This window comes from Carlito syrichta, unplaced genomic scaffold (assembly GCF_000164805.1).
Source record: "Carlito syrichta isolate Samal-C Ts95f unplaced genomic scaffold, Tarsius_syrichta-2.0.1 Scaffold99454, whole genome shotgun sequence".
Classification (NCBI taxonomy): Eukaryota; Metazoa; Chordata; class Mammalia; order Primates; family Tarsiidae; genus Carlito; species Carlito syrichta.
In genome coordinates, this window is record NW_007043550.1 from 23,253 (window position 1) to 42,771 (window position 19,519).

The window sequence follows — 19,519 nt, forward strand, 5'->3', positions numbered from 1 at the left end:
TGGTAGCGCACACCTGTAGTTCCAGCTACTTGGAAGGCTGAGGTGGAAGGATCTCCTGAGCCCAGCAGGTCGACACTGGGGTGGCCCTGAGCATGCCTGCCATTGCACTCTGGCCTGGGTGGCAGAATGAGACTCCAAAAAAAAGAAAGCGTAAGCTGGTGTATTCGTAGTAGAGAGCAAGTTGGTAAAATCTGTCAGACTGTAAAATGTGCTTGCCCTTTGATTTCTAGAATACTCTAAGTGTGCAAAGGTCTAGTTCAAAGATTTTTTTTTTTTTTTTGAGTTGGAGTTTCACTCCATCACCCAGACTGGAGTGCAGTGGCATACTCCCAGCCACTGCAGCCTCAACCTGCTGGGACTCCGGCAATCTGTTCGCCTCAGCCTTCCAAGTAGCTGGAACTACAGGCCTGTGCTACCACACCCGGCTAATTTTTTATTTATTGTACAGATGAGGTCTCACCAAGTTGCCCAGGCAGGTCTCAAACCCAGGCTCAGGCAATCCACTCACCTCGGCCTCCCAAAGCACTGGAATTACAGGCTTGAGCCACTGAGCCTGGCCTAGTTCAAAGATATTTAATGATGTTTATTATAACTTTGCGATGTCAAAATTTAGACATCCAAAATATCCACTGACCGGAAAATTGTTATGGTAAATTGTGACACGTATACATAAAATCAGTGCTAGAACTTAAGTAAAGCTGTGTGCACTAACACTGAGGAATGACGACGGTGGGCTCCATGTTGTTCACTTTAATTATCCCTGGTAATTGGAAGAGGCACCTTCCACTTTTTATATGTCTGAATTGTTTGACTTTATACCAGCATGTATTCTTTTTTATTTTGTGACTGAATTGCTTTTTTACATTCATTTTATAAAACAGTTTCAAAGATTTAGGTTACCGATAAGTTTCCAGGAATTTAAATATAATGGTTGTCTGTCTTGTTGCTTTAAATCAAAACATAGTGGGGACTCAGTAAATGTTCACCCAACAAACATTTGGTGAATGCTTATCATGTACCGGGTAGATAAAAGATAAAGATATGTTCTCTACGTCCAAGGTAAAATAATTTAACCAGAGAGCCAATGCACACACAACTGTAGAACAAAATGACACATATTAAAATATAAATGAGCAACATTTCCATTTTACTGAGGGTAAGGAGAGCAACTACCTTCAAAGTTGATTAGGATTTAATAAATAGAGGTTGTTGGAAGGCAAGAGCCCTGAACTTGGAGCCAGAAGTCAGGTTTAGGTAAGGCTTTTGCCATCTTTTAGTGACTTATCTGAGAAAAGTCACTGAAAACTAAACTTCATAAAATCTTACAGGATTATAGTGAGGCTTAGTCATAATGATACATATGTATTCTTAAAAGCCTATAGGTCATATTAATTCATCTCCCCCCCCCCGCAGATGTCACTAATGATGACCATTATCAATTTGGCTCAGAATTTTGTGGGTAGCAATAACCTGAACCTCTTGCAGCCCATTGGTCAGTTTGGTACCAGGCTGCATGGTGGCAAGGATTCTGCTAGTCCTCGATACATCTTCACGATGCTCAGGTAGGTATGCTTTCAGTTTCTACTAAACTGCCATTTCCAGTTTTGAAGCAGTAAGAGATGTAGTTGACCAAAAATACAAAAATTCAGTCAGAAAATTCTGGCATATAGTGGGCAGAGACTAGGGGTGTTGCTATAAACATCCTAAAATACATAGGACAGCCCCAACGCCCAACAAAGAATTGTCCAGCCCAACATATCAATAGTGCCAAGGTTGAAAATTCCTGATGTAGAGTTTGGGTCTGAGTGAAAAAAAACTTTGATTCTTCCTAAGTATCACAACTGAAATTTTACTCCTTTACAAGTCTGTGAAGCTGAGCTCGGTGGCTCAGCCTGTAATCCCAGCGCTTTGGGAGGCTGAGGTGAGTGAATTGCCTGAGCCCGCGGGTTCGAGACCCGTCTGGGCAGCGAGACATTCATCTCTACAATAAGTCAAAAAAGAAAATCAGCCGGGCATGGTAGTGCATGTCTGTAATTCCGGCTACTTGGAAGGCTGAGGCGGAAGGATCGCTGGAGCCCAGCAGGTCGAGGCTGCGGTGGCCGGGAGCGGCCACTGCACTCCAGTCTGGGTGACAGAGTGAGACTCCCAACTCAAAAAAATAAATAAATAAATAAATAGCAAGTCTGTGGAAAATATGTTATGAATGGCCAATTTTCAACTCTCATCTTACTCAACCTTTTGGTGACATTCAACCTAGTTATTAATAGCTCCTTTCCAAAGCTCTTTATCTGGGCCTCTATGACAGCAGACCTCTGTTGATTGTCTTCTCTCTTTTTGACCTTCTTTGCTGGGTCTTTCTCATCCTCCCTACATCTAAATACTGCCCCCTCCCCCCAGTTCTCCTTATCAGATCTCTTTCCACTGTCTACACTCACTTCCTAAATGATCTCCTATCCATCTGGTCTCATAGCTTCAAATCTCCAGTCCTAAACTATACTTTCAGGTCTGACTGCCCGCTCAACATTTTCTACTTGGATATCTAATAAGTATCTTAAACAGAAGTCTAAAATCAAACCTTTCATTTTCTTATCTCAGTAAATGGAATGCCATCCTAAAATGCTCAGACTAAAAACCTTGGAGTTACCTTTGACTCCTTTTCTTGACACTTACATCCAATTCATCAACAAATCCTGTGGGCTCAGGAAAAGTGACTGACTACACCACATCCATCTATTGTAATAAAATCTACCATCTTTATTGCAGCCAATTTTTTTTTTTTAAATAAGTCACTGGTTCAGAACCTTCCAACTAACTGCTCAGAGTAAAAACTAAAGACCTATTTTAGCTAATTAGACCTTACATGATCTGTGCCCTTCTCATATCATCTCTTGGCCTCTGCTTATACTCGAATATGCCAAGCACATTTTCCCTTTCAATGTATGTAAATGAATGTAAAAAAGCAAAGGGAAAGTGTATTTGGCATGTCGAGGCTGCGACAGTGACACGTCAACTCAAAAAATATATATATATGTGTGTATGTATATATATATACATACACACACACACACACACACACATATATACACATACACGTAGTTAAATGAAATTATTTTTTTTCTTTGAGTTGGAGTCTCACTCTGTCGCATCCTCGACCTGCTGGGCTCTGGCGATCCTTCTGCCTCAGCCTTCCAAGTAGCCGGAACTACAGGCGCCTGCTACTGCCCGGCTAGTTTTTCGGTTTTTTTTTTAGTCTCAGTCGCCCAGACTGGAGTACAAGTGGCGCTTCCGGCCACCACAGCCTCAACCTGCTGGGCTCTGGCGATCCTTCCACCTCAGCCTTCCAAGTAGCTGGAACTACAGGCGGATGCTACCACACCCGGCTAATTTTTTGATTTATTGTTGAGATGGGGTCTCGCCAAGTTGCTCAGGCGAGTCTCAAACCCACAGGCTCAGGCAGTCCACTCACCTCTACCTCCCAAAGTGCGGGATTACAGGCTGAGCCACCGAGGCCAGCTCCGGCTAGTTTTTTGATTTATTGTAGAGACGAGGTCTACGCCAAGTTGCCCGGGTGGGTCTCAAACCCGTGGGCACAGGCAATGCACTTGCCTCGGCCTCCCAAAGCATGGGATTACAGGCTGAGCTACTGAGCCCAGCTGTTAAATGAATATTAGTCAGCAAGTAAAGCCAAGGTAATTTTCTTTCCTTTTTTTTTTTTTTGAGTCAGACAGAGTCTCACTTGGTGGCCCAGACTGGAGTGCAGTGGTCGTCCCGGCCACCGCAGCCTCAACCTGCTAGGCAGAACTCTGGCGATCCTTCTGCTTCAGCCTTCCAAGAGGCTGGAATTACAGGCGCGCACTACCACGCCCAGCTAATTTTTTGATTTATTGTAGAGATGAGGTCTCACCAAGTTCACATTGAGATAACACATGTCCTTTCCATGAAAGTTAAATGTCAAGATCGGTATTTTTGTAAAATGACATTTTAAAATTATTTTCTTTAGCTCTTTGGCTCGCTTGCTATTTCCACCAAAAGATGATCACACATTAAAGTTCTTATATGATGACAACCAACGTGTTGAGCCTGAATGGTACATTCCTATAATACCCATGGTGCTGGTAAATGGCGCTGAAGGAATCGGAACTGGGTGGTCCTGCAAAATCCCTAACTTTGATGTTCGTGAAGTTGTAAATAACATCAGGCGCTTGATGGATGGAGAGGAACCTCTGCCAATGGTAAGTATTCCGTGTGTATATTAGGAACCTTTCTCTTCCTTGGGTTTCAGTTGAGTAGACTGTATGATTCAAGGATGTAAATGTAAAGTTTATTTTATACTTTATAGTTAGATTTATTGCTTGAATATTGTTCTGATTTTTGTCTTTAGTATCACGCTTAGAAAACGTGTCCTTTTTTAAAATGCCAATTTAGCTTCCAAGTTACAAGAACTTCAGGGGTACTATTGAAGAGCTGGCTCCCAATCAGTACGTGATTAGTGGTGAAGTAGCTATCCTTAATTCCACAACCATTGAAATCTCAGAGCTTCCCATCAGAACATGGACCCAGGTAAGTAACTGTGGATTTCTTTTTTGGGTTTGTGATTGGAGGAAACATTTTTTGTACTCTTGCTGACTGTTCAAGAATCTATGTTTTAGACGTACACAAGGATTCTTTCTTTTTTTCTTCAGACATATAAAGAGCAGGTTCTAGAACCCATGTTGAATGGCACTGAAAAGACACCCCCTCTCATAACAGACTATAGGGAATACCATACAGATACCACTGTAAAGTTTGTTGTGAAGATGACTGAAGAAAAACTGGCAGAGGCAGAAAGAGTTGGATTACACAAAGTCTTCAAACTCCAAACTAGTCTCACATGCAACTCTATGGTATGTCTTGTTTTGTGAGAGATACGTTTGTTTCAATTCATATTAAAGGTTAACATCAATTTTAAAAGGATATCTTAGGCTGTCTTTATGAAGTTTAGCTAATTTATCTGTTCTTGGTTCTAATTCTGTTTTCCTTTTCCAGGTACTTTTTGACCACGTAGGCTGTTTAAAGAAATACGACACAGTGTTGGATATTCTAAGAGACTTCTTTGAACTGAGGCTTAAATATTATGGATTAAGAAAAGAATGGCTTCTAGGAATGCTTGGTGCTGAATCTGCTAAGCTGAATAATCAGGCTCGCTTTATTTTAGAGAAGATAGATGGCAAAATAGTCATTGGTATGTTTTTGGAGTAATAGCTGCCTGAACTAAAGCTGTAGTTAGGTCAAACTTTCTGTCAACATTTTTGGTGAGAGTAATGAGGAGGAGGAAGGGCAAAATCCATTTAGTTCACTGGGTTACTTATTCAAGCATGTATTTTAAATATCTGACCTAGGTATTTATAGTTTGAAAGCATCTGCTAGATTGAGCATCTTGATAATCAAGATTTAGTTGATAGGAGAAGAAAAGAGAACTAGAAGACCTTGTGTAAAGTGATTTATCTAGAGAAGAGATCTTAAGTCTGATAGAGAAAAAAAAGCAGGAAGGAAGGTTACAAATGGCTTATAATGTAAGTAAATTGCATATCCAAGACAGAGTCACAGCTAAGGAATTTTTTTTCTTTTTCTTTTTAAAGAAATTCTAGAAGTAACCAAGTCAGAATTTAAGTGACCAGGAAGAAACAATAGGATTTAAGTGACCAGGAAGAAACAATTTTGACTAAAGCTGGGTATAAGAAAGAATAAAAGAAAAAGCTCAACTCTGGCCAGAGCTAACCAGGAAAGCCCGTTGACTTTAATGAGTTATGGTGGCAAGTCCAAAACACAGTAACATGAGTTACTGGTGATCACAGAATAATTCTGTTGCTACACAGATGGTTTAACTTAATGGCTATATGTTTATTTTCATGTAATACATGTTTAAAGAACTAGCACAAGCATATCAGCCCCCTTAGTTCACATATCTTATTGTTTAAATCAAGGCTAGCTGGGTGTGGTGGCTCACACCTGTAATCCCAGCACTTTGGGAGGCGGAGGCTAGAGGATTGCCTGAGCCCATGGGTTTGAGACTAGCCAGGGCAACATGGCAAGACCTCATCTCTATAATAAATCAAAAAAATTAGCTGGGTGTGTTGGCACACACTTGTATTTCCACCTACTTAGAAGGCTAAAGCAGAAGGATCACCTCCAGCAGGTCGAGTCTGCGTGGCCATGAGCATGCCACTGCACTCCAGCCTGGACAACAGAGTGAGACTCTGACTCTAAATAAAATAAAGCAAGGCTAAACTACTATTAGTCATGACTTAAAGAAAAAAGTTAAAGCTGACTGGAATTCAGGAAATACTAGGGACTATCTAGTCTTAGACAGCCTCAGTGTGTAATCCATGTCAAGTTAATTGATGAGGCCATACTCTGGTTCAAGCCTGTAATCCCAGCACTTTGGGAGGCTGAGGTGAGGGATCGCCTGAGCCCATGGGTTCAAGAACAGCCTGGGCAACTTGGTGAGAGTTCATCTCTACAATAAATAAAAAATTAGCCAAGCATGGTAGCATGTGCCTACAGTTCTGGCTACTTGGAAGGCTGAGGCAGAAGGATCGCCTGAAACCAGCAGGTCGACGCTGGGGTGGCCATAAACATGCCACTGTACTCCAGCCTGGGCGATGGAGTGAGACTCCAACTCAAAAAAAAGAAAAAGAAAAAAAAGTTAATTGATGAAAGATGGTACTTTGAAACTCATTCTCTAGCTAGCGAGTGACTCTCATTCTTCCAAGTTATAAATTGACAGTAGTAGACATTGAAAGAAAGGTACTATAGGAAAAGGGAACAAATATATCATGAAGGTCCATGATTAAGAAGCCTCAGTCTTTTGGTAGGTAGCACTAAAAATTTGCCCAGTCAAGTTTTAAAATAAACCAGAGAATATAATTGAGATAGCGGCTTATCAGAAGTAAAAGTTTTGATTGTTTTTGGTGCTCCTAGGGGTTATGATTAGATCATAATCTCACATATTATTTGACTGCCCCCTTGTGGTAATTTATATTTGGTGACTGTTCAGGGAAATCTGTCTACATACCAGGATGTACAAGTTCATGCGAGACAGTTTTATTTCCAGTAATTTTATATAATGTTAATTCCTTTTCCTAAAATATTGCTCAAAACTATAATCTGTTAACTTTTTTTTAATAGAAAATAAGCCTAAGAAAGAATTAATTAAAGTTCTAATTCAGAGGGGATATGATTCGGATCCTGTGAAGGCCTGGAAAGAAGCCCAGCAAAAGGTAATTTCTCAGTTGGCACTTTTCCGTATTGTTAAACAGAATGTCCTGTATATTTCTATTTCACATTTCTTATTAAAGTTCCATTTCATTCATCCTGTAGGTTCCTGATGAAGAGGAAAATGAAGAGAGTGACGATGAACAGGAAACTGAAAAGGGTAGCTCTGTGACCGACTCTGGACCAAGCTTCAACTATCTTCTTGATATGCCCCTTTGGTATCTAACCAAGGAAAAGAAAGATGAGCTGTGCAAACTCAGAAATGAAAAAGTGAGTTGGTAGGATGGTACATGTTGCTTAGTTTTGTTCTAATAGTAAAAGCAATTGTGTGTTGCTTGGAAATTACTGTTTGTGTACATATACCAGCTCAATTTTCTGATTATATTATGAAGGAACAAGAGCTGGACACATTAAAGAGAAAATGTCCATCAGATTTATGGAAAGAAGACTTGGCTGTCTTTATTGAAGAACTGGAGGTATGTAGTTTATAATGCCCATGTTAGAATTTTTATTAATGAAATGTGTCCCAGTAGTATACCTGTTTGTCAAGAAATTTCACAGTTGGCAATAGAAAGAGTATAGGAGGTACAAGGATATGTTCCAAAACAAAACTAAAGAACAGATTATTAAATACTAGTTGGAATAAAGTGATAACAGGAAGCATACTACCCAGAAATTTTGGACATAGAGAGGAAAGGGCAGGAATTGATTTTTGTATAAGGGAAGGACATTAGGACTGAGAAGATAAAGAGCTTAAATGTGGAAGAAGGCTAACCCAATTTACTTTCAGAGCTAACCAGTCAGACAGTTTCAGAAGATCCTTTGTTACTTAAGTCTGTGTAAAACATTTGTTTCCCAACATTACTTTATCATAAAAAAAATATTTCTTAAATTAGACCAGGCGCGATAGCTCATGCCTATAATCCCAGCACTTTGGGAGGCCAAGGCAGGCAGATTGCTTGAGGCAAGGAGTTTGAGACCAGCCTTGGCAACAGCATAGGAATACCTTATCTCTACAAATAAAAAAAAAAGAAAGAAAGGAGCATGGTACACATGTCTGTAGTCCAGCTGCTCCTAATGCTGAGGTAGAAAGATAACCTGAACCTAGGAGATTGGAGATTGAGACAACCGTGGGCCATGATTGTCATGATCACGCCATTACACTCCAGCCTGGGTGACAGAGTGAGACCCCAACTCAAAAAAAAAATTTTTTTTTCTTAAATTTAGCATGCAAATTTATATTACTGTACTTCACTATAGGTGTCCAGTTCATTATAATTAGTTGATTGGATAGGTGTACATTACTGATGATCACTTCTTATTTCTCATGTTAGTTTACAAATGTATATGTATATATAAGGGGTATCCCCCCAAAAAACCAGAATTTTATCTTTTGGAAGGCAAGACCTTGTAGTACAGGCTTCCCCTGTTAGGTAAGTGTTCTATACCCATTGACATCAGTATACCAGCTAGCATTGTTGTGAGAGGCTGCGTTTGACTTTGGTGAATTTTGGGGGTTTTTTGGGAAATTTTTTTCAACATGTTTGCCCATTTCATGATGGGTGATTTATGAGTGCACTTGCCCACATTGTGCTCAGAGTGTTAGCAGTTTTTAACAAAAAATGACATGACCCCTCTGCCTCACTCTCCCTATTTACTTGATCTTGCCCTATCAACATTTTTTTTGTTTCTCCGGATTGAAAAAAGTCCTCAAAGGGAAACGTTTCAGCAATGTGGAAAAGGTGAAGCAAAATTAATGAGTTCGCAATAACAAAAAAATTGATATGTTCAAAAACTTGAGCAGTGAAAAAAAAAATCTTGATAGGTATATTACATCAAATGGCAGGTACTTTGAAAGTGACTGAAGTTTAGACATATAAGAATAAATACACAATTTTTAATAAAAGCCGGGTTTTTTGGGGTCCCCTCATATGTATTTTATTCTTAATGCTATTTCCCCTTATCCTCTGAAAACGTAAGTGGCAGAATCAAGAATAGAACCCAATCTTCTGTTTCCACACCCACCTTTTGAACGTGTGCCTTTAAGATGTAACAAATTGAAATCAGTTTAACTGTTGGCCTTTGAGATATTATAATATCTCTGTTTGCTTATGAACTTGCTTTCTTATACCTCATCTGTAGGCTGTTGAAGCTAAGGAAAAAAAAGATGAGCAAATTGGACTTCCTGGGAAAGCAGGGAAAGCAAAGGGGAAAAAAGCACAAATGACTGAAGTTTTGCCTTCTCCACATGGTCAGAGAGTCATTCCACGAGTAACCTTAGAGATGAAAGCAGAGGCAGAAAAGAAAAGTAAAAAGAAAATTAAGGTAATACTCTTAAAAATATTATACATAAAATACTGAAGCTTATTTCCACTTAAAATTGAACAAGTTAAAATTTCTAATCCCATAGTTTGGAACTTATTCTATGTCTGACCATAACTTTCCTTTCTTATGCACCTGATTTTTTTAATGTTTAAGTTTCTTGAAAAAAATTATACCTGCACCTTTATTCAGAGCTCTTAACCAAAACTCTCAAAGAAAAGCACTATTATTTGACTGTACTATTTCAAATAAGTTGTCAGAACTTGACCATTTTTGTTCTGCTGTCTTTTAGACTGAAAATACTGAAGGAAGCCCTCAAGAGGATGGTATGGTAACAGAAAGCCTAAAACAAAGATTAGAGAAAAAACAGAAAAGAGAACCAGGTATTTGAAGGAAAATGGTACAAAGTGAAGCTTAAATTGTGTTTGTTACCTAGTACATTCCACATAGATATCCAAAACTCTTTTGAGTTGAATTGAGTAACATGAAGGAATGGTGTTACTGAATTTTACTTGAACCTCCCTTACATCTTGTTTGGGATTTGATTCATTTTTAAAAGATCATTTTGTAATGAAATAGTCTATTAATTTGATTACCTGAATTTTTTTGCTGGGATCTAAGAGAACATCCAGTTTATTAGATTTCACTTTCTAACCAATTATGAGGTTCTAGTATATGAAACTTCTTGAAGAGAGTGAATTGAGATCATCACATACCAAATTCACCCATTTTAGGTATACCAGTCAGTGGTTTTAATACAGTCACAGAGTTTCAGAACAATTTATCACCTCAAAAAGGTAAACGGTACCATTAACAGTCAGTTATTATTTTCCATCACCCCCTCCCCCACTAGGCAACTACTGAAAAACCTATTGTCTCTAGATTTACCCCTAGACGCTTCCTATAAATGGAATCATATAATGTGTGGTCTTGTAGAGCTGGCTTCTTTCACTTAGCATAATGTTTTCAAGGGTCATCCATGATTAATACATCCATGTATTAGTACTTCATTCTTTTTTATTGCCAAATAATGTTTCATTGTATGGATATACAGCATTTTATTTATCTATTCAGCTGTTGGTGGTTATTTGGGTTGTTTCCACTTTTTGGCTGCTGTGTATGTACTGTACAAGTTTTTGTGTGAACTTGTATTTTCACCCGGGTATGATGGCTCAACACCTATAATCCCAGCACTTTGGGAGACTAAGGTGAGAGGATTGCCTGAGCCTATAGGTTCAAGACCAGCCTGGGCAACTTGGTAAGACGTCATCTCTACAGTAAATTAAAAAAAATTAGCCAGCCACGGTGGCATGTGCCTGTAGTTCTAGCTACTTGGAAGACTGAGGCAGAAAGATTGCCTGAACCCACTGGGTCAAGGCTGTGGTGGCTGTCAGCGTGCTACTGTACTCCAGCCTGGGCAACAGAGTGAGACTCCACATCAAAAAAAGAAGAACTTGTATTTTCATTTATCTTGGGTAGATACCTAGGAGTAGGGCCGAACCAGGCACGATGGTTCATATCTGTAATCCTAGCACTTTGAGAGGCCATAGTGGAAGGGTCGCTTGACCCCAGGAGTTCAATGCCATCCTTGGCAACATATTGAAACCCTGTCTCTACAAACAGTTAAAGAAGACACCTAGGAATAGAATCACTGGGTCATATGATTGTTCTATGTTTAACCTTTTGAGGAAATGCTGGAATGTTTCCAAAGCAACTGCACCATTTTATATTCCCACCAGCAATGTATGATAGTTTTAATTCCTCCACATCCTAGTCACTCTTTGATTCTAGCCATTCTAGTGGGTGTAAAGTGGTATCTCATAGTTTTGATCTGCATTTTCATATTGACTAGTGATGTTGATCATCTTTTCATGTGCTTCTATCTTTAGAGAAATGTCTATTCAGAGCCTTTGTTCATTGTATAATTGGGTTGTTTGTCTTTTTTTTATCAACAATCAATGAAATAATAACATTTCTGATTTAGCATTGTTTTTGTGACTTTGTTCAGAAAATCCATTTCTTTTATTTTTATTTTATCTTTTTTGAGTCAGAGTCTCACTCTGTCGCCCAGGCTGGAGTTCAGTGGCACGCTCACAGCTACCACAGCTTCGTCCTACTGGGTTCAGGTGATCCTTCTGCCTCGGCCTTCCAAGTAGCTATAACTATAGGCACATACCATGCCTGGCTTATTTTTTGATTTGTTGTAGAGACGAGGTCTCACCAAGTTGCCCGGGCTCAGGGAATCCTTTCACCTCAGCCTCCCAAAAGTGCTGGGATTATAGGCTGAGTCACTGCAACCAGCTGATATATTGAAGACTTCTTTCTGCAGTGAATTGTCTTTACCCTTGTCAAAAATCAGTTGATTATAAATGTCAGCCTATAGGTTTATTTATGGACTCTGAATTCTATTCCATTGATTATTTTGATAACTACTTTTGAAAGATAATGTGTGTGCTCAGTTCCATGGGCACACATACATAGGGGCACCAAAAAAATGTTACACACATCTTAAGAGATGTTATTTATGTATTAACTTTTTGAAGTTGAATTAAATGACTTTTGCAGTGTGTAAGTATGACATTCGTTCACCCATGCTTCCATCATTTTCTTTGACTGTCCTATCTCATGGTGACACTAGCATTCATTTGATTAACACCATCTTTTAAGTTTAAAATGTGTATACATCTTTTTGGTGCCCTCTGTATATCAGTTCATTTACAAAGATGAATAAAAGAAATGGAAAGATCTTAGTATTTTTTAAAAAGTAATAAAGAGCCGAGCTCGATGACTCAGCCTGTAATCCTGCACCTTGGGAGACTGAGGTGAGTGGATTGCCTGAGCCCGCAGGTTCGAGACCCGCCTGGGCAACTTGGTGAGACCTTATCTCTACAATAAATTTTAAAAATTAGCTGAATGTGGTGGCACACACCTGTAGTTCCAACTACTTGGAAGGACAAGGCAGAAGGATTGCTTGAGCCCAGCAGGTCGAGGCCGCAGTGACCATGACCGTGCCACTGCACTCCAATCTGGGTGACAGAGTGAGACTCCAACTCAAAAAAGAAAGAAAGAAACTTAAGCTGTGAAAGAGATAGAACTTGGGTTAGAGTCTTAGAGATTGAGCAAGAGCTTGGGCATTGTAGATTGAGAGAAGAAAAATGAGCATATAGTGTGCTAGGACAGAGAGAAGACTCCCTTCCCAGAGCAGGAGATCTTCTATTGATTGGGAAATAGTAGAGAATCAATGGTTAAACACCAGGTTGTTAGGGGAAGATTACATTTAATTAGGAAGTATGAAAGGGATGCACTTAAGAAAAATTCCCAGCCAGGCTCGGTGGCTCAGCCTGTAATCCCGCACCTTTGGGAGGCTGAGGTGAGTGGATTGCCTGAGCCCGCGGGTTCGAGACCCGCCTGGGCAGCGAGACCTCATCTCTACAATAAATCAAAAAATCAGCTGGGCGTGGTAGCGCGCGCCTGTAATTCCGGCTACTTGGAAGGCTGAGGCGGAAGGATCGCCGGAGCCCAGCAGGTCGAGGCTGCGGTGGCTGGGAGCGGCCACTGCACTCCAGTCTGGGTGACAGAGTGAGACTCCAACTCAAAAAGAAAAAGAAAAATTCCCCTGACAGTGTGAAGAAAGGTCTGTCTCCGACTGATACAGAAACTGCCTTGTCATCTTTGTGGGACAAGATGACAAATGAAGAGGAAAGGAGGATGAGTATGAGAGACTGAGAAAAAGAACTAAAGTGACTTTAAACTTCCTACTCAGTTTAGATACCCATCGTGGTTTGGTCCTAGTTGTTCTAAACTGTCTCGCTTGCCTTGACTTCAGCAATGATTTCCTATTGAACTTTCCCATTCCCATCTCCACAGTGAGAGAACTTTTTTTTGAGTTGGAGTCTCACTCTGTTGCCCAGAATAGAGTGCAGTGACACGCTCCCGGCCACCGCAGTTGCAACCTGCTGGGCTCCAGCCATCCTTCCACCTCAGTCTTCCAAGTAGCTGGAACTACAGGCACACGCTCCCCACACCCGACTAATTTTTTGTTATTGTAGAGACAAGGTCTCGCCAAGTTGCCCAGGTGAGTCTTGAACCCCGAGCTCAGGCAATCCACTCACCTCAGCCTCCCAAAGTGCTGGGATTACAGGCTGAGCCACCGAGCCTGGCCTGAGAGAACTTTTAAAAATGCATATCTGGTCATATTGGTTCCCTGATGGAAAACAATCCTGTAGTTAAACAGGTCTAGATGCTCTCTGACTTCTGCTTTCCAGACATAGTAGACTTTTCATTTCCTAGTATACTATTTCCTCACAGAGCCTTTTATGTGCTATTTCTGGAGTTGGAATGTTTAATCACTCACCTCCCTTCAACTAGTCAATTCCTAGTTGATTCCTTCAGATCTCAGCTCAAGCCTCTCCTGGAGAAGCCTGATATTTATGCATATATACCATATACCCTATTAAACACATTTGTTTATGGCATTAAATGACATGCCATATACGCCACAAAACAGGGACTGTGTCTGTTTCTGGTCACCATTGTATTCCCAGTATTATCACAGTGTTCAATAAACACTTGAAGGATAGATGGAGAAAAGTGAATCTGAGAATATAAAATGGTGATTAATATCTGTCTCCCCTCTAGGTACCAAGACAAAGAAACAAACTACATTGCCATTTAAACCAGTCAAAAAAGGAAAGAAGAAAAACCCATGGTCTGATTCGGAATCAGATATGAGTAGTAGCGAAAGTAATTTTGATGTCCCTCCACGAGAAAAAGAGCTATGCAGAGCAGCAAGTAAGGAAAACTAAAGAACGTTATAGATATGCTGTAAGATCTGAATGGCCAGTTAGTTCAGGGTACTTAATCCCAGAAATTATTGTAGCTTACAGCAATAAATTATACTAAATTTTTGGGAAACTAAAGCATCTTTGAGGAGATTTAACTGAACTGAAGCTAAAATATTCATGAAATGTATGTCAATTTGCTAATTAAATTTTTCTCCCATTACCTTCTTTGATTCTTTGTATATGTATGTTTTTGCTAGCAAAAGCCAAATTCACAATGGACTTGGATTCAGATGCTGATTTCTCAGATTTTGATGAAAAAACTCAAGATGAAGATTTTGTTCCATCAGATGCTAGTCCACCTAAGACCAAAACTTCCCCAAAGTAAGCATCGTATTAATTGTATCAGATTGGTTTGGTTTTGGTTTTGGTTTTGGTTTTTTTGGTCTTTTTTGGGGCGTCTTTTGAGTCGGAGTCTCACTCTGTCGCCCAGGCTGGAGTGCAGTGGCACGTTCACAGCCACCCCAGCATCAACCTGCTGGGCTCCAGCGAACCTTCTGCCTCAGCCTTCCGAGTAGTCAGAACTACAAGCATGCACTACCATGCCCGGCAAATTTTTTATTATATTGTAGAGACAAAGTCTCACCAAGTTGCCCGGGCTGGTCTCAAACCCATGGGCTCAGGCATCTACTCGCCTTGGCCTTCCAAAGTGCTGGGATTACGGGCTGAACCACCGAGCCCAGCCTCAGATTGTTTAATAGTAGATATATTCATTGTTGTCTAACACATTTAGAATTGGTTGTCAGGATGTTTGTTTTTTATTCTAGACATACTAACAAGGAACTGAAACCACAGAAAAGTGCTGTATCAGGTATGTATTTAAGTGAAAGTACTGAGACATCTGCCTTACTGGGACATTCAGATCCAAATAGATTCTGATCCTGGCTACATTCTCTAAATACTTGCTTTTAAAATAAGTTTGAGTTGCTGTTAGCATTATGTTGATATTGTTCATCAGGTTTAGTTTAACGCATAAATCGGTTTTATATTCAGTATTTTGTTTGTTTTCAAATTAAAGTCTTACTCTGTTGCCCAGACTGGAGTGCAGTGGCACACTTACAGCCACCACAGCCTTGACCTGCTGGGCTCAGGCTATCCTTCTGCCTCAGCCTTCCAAGTAGCTGGAACTACAGGCATGCACCACCATGCCCAGCTAATTTTTTGATCTGTTGTAGAGGTGGGGTCTCACCAAATTGCCCAGGTTGTTCTCAAACCTATTGGCTTGGCCGGGTTTGGTGGCTTAGCCTATAATCCCAGCACTTTGGGAGGCCAAGGATAGTGGATTGCCTAGCCCATAGGTTCAAGCCCAGGCAACTTGGTGAGACCTCGTCTCTACAATAAATCAAAAATTAGTCTGGCGTGGTAGCACTTGCCTGTAGTTCCAGCTACTTGGAAAGCTGAGGCAGAAGGATTGCCAGACCCCAGCAGATCGATGCTGGGGTGGCCATGAGTGTGCCACTGCACTCCAGTCCAGGCAATGGAGTCAGACCCCAACTCAAAAAAAAAAAAAGCCCCGTGGGCTCAGGCAATCCTCTCACCTCAGCCTCCCAGAGTGCTAGATTTATAGGCGTGAGCCACTGCATCCGACTGACTTGGTGTTTTAAATAGGAATTCACAGCAGGAACAAAGCAGTAAACAGATTCTCATGTGTTGTTTATGTATTATTTTCCTTTCCATTTGAAGTAATGAACACTGAGGCTGATGGCACTAAGGGCAGTGCACCTCTTTCTTCAAGCCCTCTTGCTGCTGATTTCCCAGATGAAACAGAAATGATAAACCCGATTTCTAAAAAGAAGGTGACAGCGAAGAAGATGGCAGCAAAAAGTAAGCCTAAACCTTTGGGATGGGTTAATACAGCAATATACTAACCCATTTCCACAAGTCAGTTTCAATTTTTTATTCCCAAAACTTACTATTGATATTGCAAATTAATCCTTTTCCAAGTGTAAATAATTTGTTTCAGATTTTTGTTTTTGTTTTTTTGTTTTGTTTTGAGTTGGAGTCTCACTCTGTCGCCCAGACTGGAGTGCAGTGGCCGCTCCCGGCCACCGCAGCCTCGACCTGCTGGGCTCCGGCGATCCTTCTGCCTCAGCCTTCCAAGTAGCCAGAATTACAGGCATGCGCTACCACGCCCAGCTGATTTTTTGATTTATTGTAGATGAGGTCTCGCTGCCCAGATGGGTCTCGAACCCGCGGGCTCAGGCAATCCACTCACCTCAGCCTCCCAAAGGCACGGGATTACAGGCTGAGCCACCAAGCCTGGCTGTTTCAGATTTTTTTTTTTTTTTTTTTGATTTATTGTAGAGATGAGGTCTCGCTGCCCAGGCGGGTTTCGAACCTGCGGGTTTAGGCAATCCACTCACCTCAGCCTCCCAAAGGCGCAGGATTACAGGCTGAGCCACCGAGCCCGGCTGTTATAAACATTTTTAAATTGAATGTTTAAGAATACTCTGATTTAAAGGTTATCTTTTCCTATGTTGAATGTACAGTCATCGGTTGCTAAAGAAAGCTCACAATGAGAAAAATCCATTTACAAGCAGCCATGATAATGCCTATGTTGGCTTGCAGGTCAGTCTTCCACCTCCACTACCACCACGAAAAAGAGGGCTGCACCAAAGAGAGCCAAAAAGGATGTAGCCTTGAATCCTGGTGCCTCTCAAAAGCCTGATCCTGCCAAAACCAAGAGTCGACGCAAAAGGAAGCCATCCACTTCTGATGATTCTGACTCTAATTTTGAGAAAGTTATTTCTAAAGCACTCACAAGCAAGGTGAGTATCTGTCCTAGTTAGTCCTTTTGCTGTAAATATTCTGAAACACATAACTAAGCCTTTGTTCTTAATATTTAGAAAATAAATTTCTATCTCATAATCCATTAGTCTTTACTATATGTAGTTTAGTTACAACAAATTTAAATATGCCACTTATTCAGGCAATGGAAGAGTTGGCCGTAGATGTACTTCTTATTAGGTGATAGAATATAGAAAACTCCTGGAATTGAGGTCTTGATGTCTTTTTTTGCATTGAAATTATGCTTTCGAGTTTACATTGTGCAAATTACCTGGGCTTTTTTTGTTTTTTAGAAATCCAAGGGGGAGAGTGATGACTTCCATCTGGACATTGATGAAGCTGTGGCTCCTCGGGCAAGATCTGTTCGGGCAAAGAAACCTATACAATATCTCGAAGAGTCAGATGAAGATGATCTATTTTAGAACAGAGATGATTATTTTAAGTAATGGTCTTATGAGCCCAAGGCAGATTTTAAAGTTACCCAAGGGTCTAAATTTCCTCCCCTCTGAATTTACTTTGGGGAAGGTATTTTTAGTACAAGACCATCAATATGAAGTGAGTAGAGCCCAAGTGTCCTTTAGCTTTTTCTAATACTGTCTAAGTAGTGATCATCTCATGGGCATTGCTTTCTTCTCTGCTTTGTCTGTTTTGTCTGTTTTCTTTTATCTTTAAAATCTAATATTAAGTTCTTCTGAACTCTAGAAATAGTTACATGGTCACTTGAGCATAGAGTAGTTATTAGCCTTTCCTTAAGCTAAAACTGGAGCACTTTGATTTAAGAGTGTCACTCTGCCTCCTTTCCTAGTTTCAGTAAATATGAGATACAGCATAATAACTTCTCTATCTTCTCTTAGTTTCACAAGTCATTTTCCATCAGATAGAAGTAGTTCTCCATTCAGCCGTTTATGTGTTGAACTTTTGTTGAACCAATGAGAAATTGCTCATATCCCTCTGAATATCATCTGAAACTGAACACCTGAAGCTGGCTGTGTCTGTAACCTCAACAGTCAGTAGGGTGAAGAAGGTGAGACCAGGTATGTGACTATTTCAACTCTTGACTTATCCCCTCTGGCTGCCTCTGAGTCTGAATCTCCCAAAGAGAAAAACAAATTCGAGGGAGCCACTGGATTGCAGAAGACTGGGGTAGCATTTGCTCCAAGATCTTACACAGTATTTTGAGGCCATGCTCTGCAGTGAGCAAATAGATCCCTATTGGGGAAATTCCATCATTTCAATGTGCAAGCTTTTTTAAGATCTGTGTGCATTGTTACCTGTGTGTGACTTGTGATGTTATCAATGTTTCTGTAAATATTTACTGTGTTTTTCTATTTAGCCTAGTTCCGTTTTTTATTTTAATAAAATGTTTCTAAACATTGCAACCTTTGAATGCCTTTTTAAAAAGTAACTCACACTACACCCTTTTCCTTACTCTAGAATAGTCTTCATTTCTTTTTAGAATTTTTCCACTTACATTCTGAAGAACCTGACAGTCTCTAGCCATGGTGATAGGTGCAAGAGAGAGGCATTATCACCTAATTCAGGGCTTCTTCCTGGGAATTTATACATGAGTACAAAGTTCTTCATCTGTGCTACACTTGATCAGTAAATATGCAGTTTTTAAAAATTGATTCCTTACTTGGGCAACTATTTTGATAACCTAAACCTAAGTCAGCTACTTGATGGTATCAGTAAATTATATTGGAGCAACTGAAAAAAAAAATCAACTTCCTCACACCTTACACCAAAATTATGTTAAACAACTAAATAGTTAAATGTCAAAAACAAGCCAGGCTTGGTGGCTCAGCCTGTAATCCCGTGCCTTTGGGAGGCTGAGTGAGTGGATTGCCTGAGCCTGCGGGTTCGAGACCCGCCTGGGTAACTCAGCAAGCCCTCATCTCTACAATAAATCAAAAAATTAGCCAGATGTGGTAGCGCGTGCCTGTAATTCCAGCTACTTGGAAGGCAGAGGCAGAAGGACTGCCAGAGCCCAGCAGGTTGAGGCTACGGTGGCCGGGAGTGTGCCACTGCACTCCAGTCGGCGACCGAGTGAGACTCCCAACACAAAAAAAAGAAAAACAACAAAGACACAGATGTGTATTGCTGGTTCTGTAATGAAATGAAAAGAAGCATAAGTGTTCAACAATAGAGGTCAAACAATTAGGTTAGAAGGTTTTCATAAGGCCTGGTTCTGTTGCTCAGCCTGAGAGGTAAAGTGTTTGCAGCCAGGTGTGGACCCATGGATCGCTTGAGCCTAGAAGTTAAAGACCAGCCTAGGCGACATAGTGAGACCACCTCTCCAAAAAAAAAAAAAAAAA

The 19,519-nt window shown here is 40.4% G+C and overlaps 1 protein-coding gene across 1 annotated transcript in view; it reads left to right on the plus strand.

Moving 5' to 3' along the window:
- TOP2A (topoisomerase (DNA) II alpha) overlaps positions 1-18,037 on the plus strand; it is a 30,551-nt gene extending 12,514 nt beyond the window's left edge. Inside the window, exons 20-35 of the mRNA XM_008063892.2 lie at positions 1,414-1,562; positions 4,001-4,232; positions 4,426-4,560; positions 4,683-4,883; positions 5,026-5,221; positions 7,168-7,259; positions 7,360-7,524; positions 7,647-7,730; positions 9,397-9,579; positions 9,869-9,959; positions 14,215-14,367; positions 14,618-14,741; positions 15,185-15,228; positions 16,101-16,241; positions 16,986-17,185; positions 17,498-18,037. Of these exons, the coding sequence (XP_008062083.1) occupies positions 1,414-1,562; positions 4,001-4,232; positions 4,426-4,560; positions 4,683-4,883; positions 5,026-5,221; positions 7,168-7,259; positions 7,360-7,524; positions 7,647-7,730; positions 9,397-9,579; positions 9,869-9,959; positions 14,215-14,367; positions 14,618-14,741; positions 15,185-15,228; positions 16,101-16,241; positions 16,986-17,185; positions 17,498-17,626 (2,319 nt within the window). The 3' untranslated portion in view covers positions 17,627-18,037. The remainder of the gene's footprint in view (positions 1-1,413; positions 1,563-4,000; positions 4,233-4,425; positions 4,561-4,682; positions 4,884-5,025; positions 5,222-7,167; positions 7,260-7,359; positions 7,525-7,646; positions 7,731-9,396; positions 9,580-9,868; positions 9,960-14,214; positions 14,368-14,617; positions 14,742-15,184; positions 15,229-16,100; positions 16,242-16,985; positions 17,186-17,497) is intronic.
- Positions 18,038-19,519: the final 1,482 nt, after the last annotated feature.